The sequence below is a fragment of the Marmota marmota genome, unplaced genomic scaffold (genome assembly GCF_001458135.2).
Source record: "Marmota marmota marmota unplaced genomic scaffold, marMar, whole genome shotgun sequence".
NCBI lineage: Eukaryota > Metazoa > Chordata > Mammalia > Rodentia > Sciuridae > Marmota > Marmota marmota.
Window position 1 is genome coordinate 69,586,971 of NW_026000026.1, and position 8,016 is coordinate 69,594,986.

An 8,016-nucleotide genomic window follows, 5' to 3' on the forward strand; every position below is an offset into this window, starting at 1 on the left:
GCTGAGACAGGATGTTTGTGAATTCAAAGCCAGCCTTAGCAATTTAGTGAGGCCCTAAGCAACTCAATGAGACCCTGTCTCTAAATAAAATATAAAAAGGGGCTAGGGATGTGGTTCAGTGGTTAAGCACCCCTGGATTCAATTCCTGGTACCTAAATAAATAAATAAGGCTGGCATTTTGGCTCAATAGTTGAGCACCTCTATGTTCAATAATAATAATCATCATCATAATAAAGGTAAATTAAATTCAGCTGGTTATGGTGGCATACCTGCAATCTTAGAGGCTCAAGAGTCTGAGATATGAGTATCCCAAGTTCAAGCCTCGCCTGCTCAATTTAGCAAGACTCTCAGCAACTTAGAGAGATACTGTCTCAAAACAGAAAATAAAGAATTGGATGTAACTCAATGACAAAGTGCTCCGGGTTCAATCCCTAGTACCAATAGATAAAAAATAAAGGGCTGAGTGTGGTGGGGCACCCTGTAATCCCAGCAGCTCAGGAGGCTGAGGCAGGAGGACTGAAAATTTAAGTCAGCAATTTAGCAAGACCCAGTCTCAAAATAAAACATAAAAAGGGCTGAGGATGTGATTCAGTGGTTAAGGGACCCTGGGTTCAATCTCTGGTAACACACACACACACACACACACACACAGAGTTACACTCATTCATGCCCAACAAAGACCACTAATTTGCATAAGAACCATATATAGTATCATGTCTCAATTTTAAATAATAGTATCAAGGATTAGCTAAATCAAGTGCTTTTGAAACTTCTCACTTCCTTATTAACAACTGTAAATAAGACATTCTTTAATCTATATATTTTGACTAATTTTAGCCTTCAAAGAAGGTTTTGACGAGTTTGTCAAACCTGTAATACCAGAGACTTGGGAGGCTGAGGCAGGATGATAGTTCAAAGCCAGCTCAACAATTTAGCAAGCCCCTGAGCAACGCAGCAAAATCCTTTCTCAAAATAAAACATAAGGGGTTGGGTTTGTAGCTCAGTGGTAAAGCGTTTGCCTAGCACATAGTTTGATCCCAGCACCACATAAAAATAAATAAAATAAAGTTATATGTCCATCTACAACTAAAAATATTAGTAAAAAAATAAATAAAACATATAAAGGGCTGGGGATATTGCATCAGTGGTTAAGTGCCCCTGGGTTTAATTCCTGCCACCAAAAAAAAAAAAAAAAAAAAAAAAAAAAAAAAAAAAAANCATTACCAGGGGTGCTTAACCACTGATCCACATCCCTAGACCTTTCTTTTTTTCTTTTCTTTTTTTAATATTTATTTTTTAGTTGTAAGTAGACACAATACCTTTATTTTATTTATATGTGGTGCTGAGGATCAAACCAGGGCCTCACACATACTAGGAAAGTGCCTTACCATTGAGCCACAACTCCAGCCCCACTCCTTGTTCTTTTTTTGAGACAGGCTCTTGCTAAGTTGCTGAGGCTGGCTTTGAACTCAAATCCTTCTGCCTCAGCCTTCCCATCCACTGAGATTACAGGTGTGTGCCACTGTGCCTGGCTCATCGGTTCTTTTTGTGAACCATTTATAAGGTAAAATGGTGGATTTACACAGGCCTGTGGAGTGCTGGGTAAAATCATGGCTAAGCCTGATATACTTTGCATTTTGAAAACAAAATCTTGGTTTATTTCCCAGGGCTAATGTGGAATTGGGTCCCACCCCAAAACTTTTTTTTAAAATTTTTATTTATTTATTTATTTATTTATTTAGTACTGGGGATTGAACCCAGAGATGCTTAACCACTAAGCCACATCCCCTAGCCCTATTTTGTATTTTATTTAGAGAGAGAGTCTTGCTGAGTTGCTTAGGGCCTCACTAAATTGCTGAGGCTGGCTTTGAACTCAAGATCCGTAGGATTACAGGAGTGGGCCACTGCACCAGGCCCTCCCCTAAACCTTTTAAAGGGAGCTCTACTTGACTCTATAGCAGACTCCCAAAGAGGTCTGTCAGTTGTCCCCTTCCTCCCCAGCACTCTACCATTCCCAATGTACCACATGCCTCTTAAGCAGGGAAAGCTACCTTCTGCAGTATGCTAGCTAATGTAGCATCTTTTTTTTTTTTGGCAGTTATAAAGAAGTAAATTACTTAGATCCAAGTTATTTATCACTTCTGTTCAAGGCAAAATGAGTTAACATTATTCAACTGAAAAAGTAAATATAAATGACATGCTTCTTAAAACATAAATATTTCAGTGACTCAATTTTAAACTCACATTTCTAGTTATTTTCTGGATAAATAAACTCAAACTCATGGTGGTACATGGAGCTGAAATGTGACAATACAACCCTTTGACCTTTCGCATGGGTAATCCTGTATAAAACATAAAATCATGTGCAGTTGCTACCACAAAAAAGGTATCAGACTGATACAGGGATGTAATTTTTAAACTTAGATTCCTAAGTGAATACAACATTTTTGTTTCTGCAGTAGTTTCTTATGCATTTGAATAAGCTTTGAATGTAAGAGCTAAGTGAATACTAAGTGTAAGGAAGCTCTAAGGAAATTTTCCCCTTGGTTTCCTGCTAGAAAATATTGTGTCCATAAGTAGAAGTCAATAAGCAATATAGCATCATTTAAAAAAATAAGGTCCATCTTTAAAGTTGATACTGAACCAGTTGCCATTGTTTGCTTTAAAATTAAATCAGGTGAAATTTTTTGAAATTAGGTTGACAAAAAAAGAGAAGCAGTAATATCAATTACAACCAGTACAGAACTCTTAATTCGAAACAAAGGAAAGACTGCCACCTACTGAGAAGAAGATATATAATTTTTCAGAAATCTTTCCCAAATAGAACAGGAAAGCCTCAAATTCAATGGACTCCTAACTCCAAGAAAGCCTATTTTTAAAAGCATACAGTACAAAAGGACAAATATTGTATGATTTCACTTACATGAAATAGCTAGAATAGTCAAATTCCTAGAGATAGAAACTAGAATAGCAGTTACCAGGGGATGGGGGAGAGGGAACAAGGAGTTATTTTTTAATGAGTAGTTTTAGTTCCAGAGATGGGTGATGGTGATATTTACACAATGTGAATGTATTTAATGGCACTTAAATGAACCCTTTCCAGGTGTGCTGGCTCATGACTGTGGCCCTAGTGATTCAGGAAGATTGAAATTTTGAGATCAGCCTCAGCAATTCAGCAAAACTTTACACAATTTAGCAAGACACCGCCTCAAAATAAAAAAGACTAGGATTTATTGGTAAAGTGCCCCTGGGTTCACTCCCCAGGACCAAAAAAAAAAAAGTTGTACCCTTAAAAATTAGCTGGACATGGCGGCTCATGTCTGTAATCCCAGTAAATCAGGAGGGAGGCAGGAGGATCACAAATTTGAGGCAATTTAGTGAAATCCTGTATCAAAAGAAAAAAACCTAAAAAGAGGCTGAAGCTGAAGATGTGGCTCAGTGGTAGAGCACCTCTGGGTTCAATCCCCAGTGTAAGAAACAAAAATGTTAAAATGGTACATTTTATTATGTATATTTTACCACAATTAAAGAAGAAAAACAAAGCAGCAGCAGTAACAGCAACATACAATACACCATGGCTTATTGGGTAAGATGGCATGCCTATAATCCTAGCCCAGGGGAAGCTGAGGCAGAAGGATCAAGTTCAAGGCCAGCCTCAGCAACTTATTAAGAACCTCAAAACAGGAAGAAGAAAAAGGCGAGAACGACCCGGACTGACCAAAGCAGCGCGCCGCTGCATCCCCAAGTCCAGCGCCTGCGTCCTGCCACCGTCACCACTATGCCCAAGAGAAAGGTTGAAAGGGATGCTAAAGGAGATAAAGCCAAGGTGAAAGACGAACCACAGAGAAGATCTGCAAGGTTGTCTGGCAAACCTGCTCCTCCAAAGCCAGAGCCCAAGCCTAAAAAGGCCCCTGCAAAGAAGGGAGAGAAGGTACCCAAAGGGAAAAAGGGAAAAGCTGACACTGGCAAGGATGGGAATAACCCTGCAGAAAATGGAGATGCCAAAACAGACCAGGCACAGAAAACTGAAGGTGCTGGAGATGCCAAGTGAAGTGTGTGCGTTTTTGATAACTGTGTACTTCTGGTGACTGTACAGTTTGAAATACTATTTTTTATCAAGTTTTATAAAAATGCAGAATTCTGTTTTACTTTTTTTTTTTTTTAAGCTATGTTGTTAGCACACAGAACACTTCATTGTTGTTTTTGGGGGAAGGAGCATATGTCACTAGTAGAATGTCTCCAAAGCTGGATTGCTGTGGGGGAAAACACCTTTCCCTTCTAGTTTTGAGAGACTTCCCCTTTGTTCCCAAGAGGAAGGGATTCCCTGATGTTGGCACACATAGTCACCTTGGCACAAATGACTTGTGGTATGGAAAAACTCAGACTCATCTGTATGTCCTCATGTCCCTGTCATCGGCATAGACTTAACTCCCCTAAACTCAGACCTGTTGGGACCTGATTCCAGTGTGATTATCAGTGTGTGGGGCAATCTGGACTTTCCAGTGACATCATTGAGAATAGTGTCCCTCAGAAGAGCAGCAGTTCCTTTTCTAGATTGTGGATCTTCAGATTAATAATTTTTGCCATTTTCCTTTCATTTCCTGAAAGTCAGGGTCGGCTTGTGAAAAGTTGTTGTTAAACAACATGCTAAATGTGAAATGTCAACCCTCACTCTAAACTTTCCCTATTCAGAGCATCAAATGAAGACTTCATTGGGTTTTATAGTGGCTTTCTGATTTTGGTAGTCCAAAGGGAGTTTGAAAGTTTTTGTATACTGTTAACGATTGTCTGCCCATGTCCTGCCTGAAATACTATGATTGTTTATAAAAAGTATCTTTAATAAAGCTGGATACAGTTAAAAAAAAGAACCTCAACATAAAAATAAAAGGGCTGGAAATGTAGCTCAATAGTTGAGTGCCTTGGATTCAATCCCCAGTACTGAAAGGGAAAAGTAAAAAATATACAATGGCTGCTTTTGTCTGAAACTCACTGCTAACTAAACCAAGTGATATACAAACACACAAACTGATTTTTAGGAGGTTTTTTTTTTTTTTTTTTTTTNGACTGAAAATTTAAGTCAGCAATTTAGCAAGACCCAGTCTCAAAATAAAACATAAAAAGGGCTGAGGATGTGATTCAGTGGTTAAGGGACCCTGGGTTCAATCTCTGGTAACACACACACACACACACACACACACAGAGTTACACTCATTCATGCCCAACAAAGACCACTAATTTGCATAAGAACCATATATAGTATCATGTCTCAATTTTAAATAATAGTATCAAGGATTAGCTAAATCAAGTGCTTTTGAAACTTCTCACTTCCTTATTAACAACTGTAAATAAGACATTCTTTAATCTATATATTTTGACTAATTTTAGCCTTCAAAGAAGGTTTTGACGAGTTTGTCAAACCTGTAATACCAGAGACTTGGGAGGCTGAGGCAGGATGATAGTTCAAAGCCAGCTCAACAATTTAGCAAGCCCCTGAGCAACGCAGCAAAATCCTTTCTCAAAATAAAACATAAGGGGTTGGGTTTGTAGCTCAGTGGTAAAGGAGCCCCAGGATTCAGTCCCCAGTATCCCTCCTATCCCTCCCAGTTACACATTTTTTTGTGTGTGTGTGTGTAGAGTATTGGGAACTGAATCCAGGAGCTCTCTAACACTGAGCCCTTTCTATTTTTATTTGACACAGTTTTGCTAAACAGCCCAGACTGGCCTTGAACTGGTGATCCTTCTGCTTCAGCCTCCCAATTCACTGGGATTACAGGCATATGCCACTGTGCCAACTGAATCTTTTAATTATATTAAATATGTCCCTACACTTTCTTGTACCATTCCTATGCTCAGCCCTCACCTATCCATGAAAGCTCAACTGAAATCACATGTCTGAACAGACAACTGAAGTTTTTTTTATTCTTAAAATACTAACTAAATAAGCACTATGGTACCATATACATACATGTAAGAGAATAAAATACTAGGGGCTGGGTTTGTGGCTCAGTGGTGGAGTGCTTGCCTAGCATGTGTGAGGCACTGGGTTCGATCCTCAGCACCACATAAAAATAAATAAATAAATAAAGGTATTGTGTCCATCTACAACTAAAAAAATATTTTTTAAAAAAGAATAAAATACTAGAAATTCAAATAAGTTAGTAAAAAGAGGACAAGTTAAAATTATTCAATTCTGGGCTGGGGATACAGCTCAGTTGGTAGAGTGCTTACCTCACATGAAAAAGGCCCTGGGTTCAATCCCCAGCACCATACATACAAGCACGTACACACACACACACACACACACACACACACACACTATTCAATTCTGCTGGGCAAGCAACTCAGTGAGACCCTGTCTTAAATAAAATACTAAAAAAGGCTGGAGATGTGGCTAAGTGGTTGAGTGCCCTTGAGTTCAATCCCTGGTACTCCCTCCCCCCAAATTCAATTCTATTTGATAATTTTTACATTTTTAAAAAATGTTTATTTTTTAGTTTTAGGTGACCACAATATCTTCATTTTATATTTATGTGGTGCTGAGGATCAGCATGCTAGAGGAGCACTCTACCACTGAGCCACAATCCCAGCCCCTACATTTTATATTCATTTTCAAACCTCTAGAATACTGTAAAACAAATGTAAGGTGTAAAATACTAAATGTTTATAATAATTGAAAAAATAGCAACAATTTAAAAATCCATCCATAGAGAATCAAGTAAATTAACTGTATGGGCAAATATTACACCTAAATTAGAAAGGATAAGATAGATTCGGATGTAATCTGAATGCTATCTAAGGGATTTTGTAAAGGGGCACAGGGGATGGAACAGCTGGGAAAATGTTTGTGGGGCTGGGGTTGTAGCTCTGTGGTACAGCACTTGCCTAGCATATGTGAGGCACTGGGTTTGATCCTTAGCACCATGTTAAAAAAAATAAATTAAATAAGGGTATTGTGTTAATCTACAACTAAAAATAATTCTTAAAAAAGTTTTTAAACACATAGATAACTCCTGGAAGACCAGAAAGTGTTAAGTGGTTGTCTCTCTGGAGATTGGGATGTGGGGTGGGAGATGGGAAGGTGAAGGAAAAAGCGATTTACTTCTCATTTTATTTCCACTTGAACTGTGACAAAAACTTAACTGTCACATACCATTTTTATATTTAGAAAAATAAAGCTAAATTTAATGCTTAACACTAAGGCTCTAAATGGGTAGTACCGCACATTTACATAAACATTTAAAGGGAGGGGGTGTCAAAGATTTTTTAAAAAGCATGATCATGCCCAGAAGTTACCTGAACAATTGTGAATCCAGATCTTAGAATAATATCTTGTATCTCTTCCTCTTTGTCAACAATATCTGGTTTGATAATAGCCAGAGTTTTTTCTACATATATCTGAGGTGGGGGCATTGATATCTCCATTCTGGCTTTTCTGGGTACAATTTAGAAGTTTCTTGACAGATATCAACTGCAATGACATACATCCCCCCACCCCAAATACAACATAACTTTAATTAAGAATAGTAGTATTAGGTGATAGATTTAATTAATTTATAAAGGGAGAACTGCCATGTTTTTCTACAAACAGTCTGGAGGGGAATTCCACTCATTGAGGGGAATGGTTCCAGCCAACTGCCTTAAAAGACCCCGCCCTACCAAGACCACTCTACATACAGGGTTAAGCGTGAGTGAAAAGTTGGATCCCCAAGTCCTCTGGTACGGTCCAGGATAGACTTTCTGAGCGCTCGCCTTGGTGAACACCCTTCTGCCGCCACACAAACTTGTTGCTAGGAGACCTGAAGTCCCGGCTTGCCAACGGTGGCTGCTGAGGGCCAATCCAAGCAGACACTTCACAAGCCTCTGATCGGTTCTTTTTCTTTGAGGGTTGGGGAGTGGTTGGGGCTAGGGATTGAACCCAAGGCCCCCTGCATGCTAAGCACAGGCCCTACCACTGAGCTACACATATGTTCCAGCCCCCTGAAGGATTCTGAACCAATGGAATCAGTAACAGTGTTG

The 8,016-nt window shown here is 38.9% G+C and overlaps 2 protein-coding genes across 3 annotated transcripts in view; one reads left to right on the forward strand and one right to left on the reverse strand.

The window, feature by feature from the left end:
• Nme5 (NME/NM23 family member 5) overlaps positions 1 to 7,831 on the reverse strand; it is a 15,187-nt gene extending 7,356 nt beyond the window's left edge. For both annotated transcript variants that reach the window (XM_015495893.2, XM_048811608.1), the window contains exons 1-2: positions 7,675 to 7,831; positions 7,294 to 7,468 (exon numbers count right to left, since the gene is read on the reverse strand). In XM_015495893.2, the coding sequence (XP_015351379.1) occupies positions 7,294 to 7,422 (129 nt within the window). In that variant the 5' untranslated portion in view covers positions 7,423 to 7,468; positions 7,675 to 7,831. The remainder of the gene's footprint in view (positions 1 to 7,293; positions 7,469 to 7,674) is intronic.
• On the forward strand, positions 3,779 to 4,177 carry LOC107141187 (non-histone chromosomal protein HMG-17-like). Its single transcript, XM_048811609.1, has one exon. The coding sequence runs from the start codon at positions 3,779 to 3,781 to the stop codon at positions 4,049 to 4,051; it is 273 nt and encodes a 90-aa protein (XP_048667566.1). The 3' UTR covers positions 4,052 to 4,177.
• Positions 7,832 to 8,016: the final 185 nt, after the last annotated feature.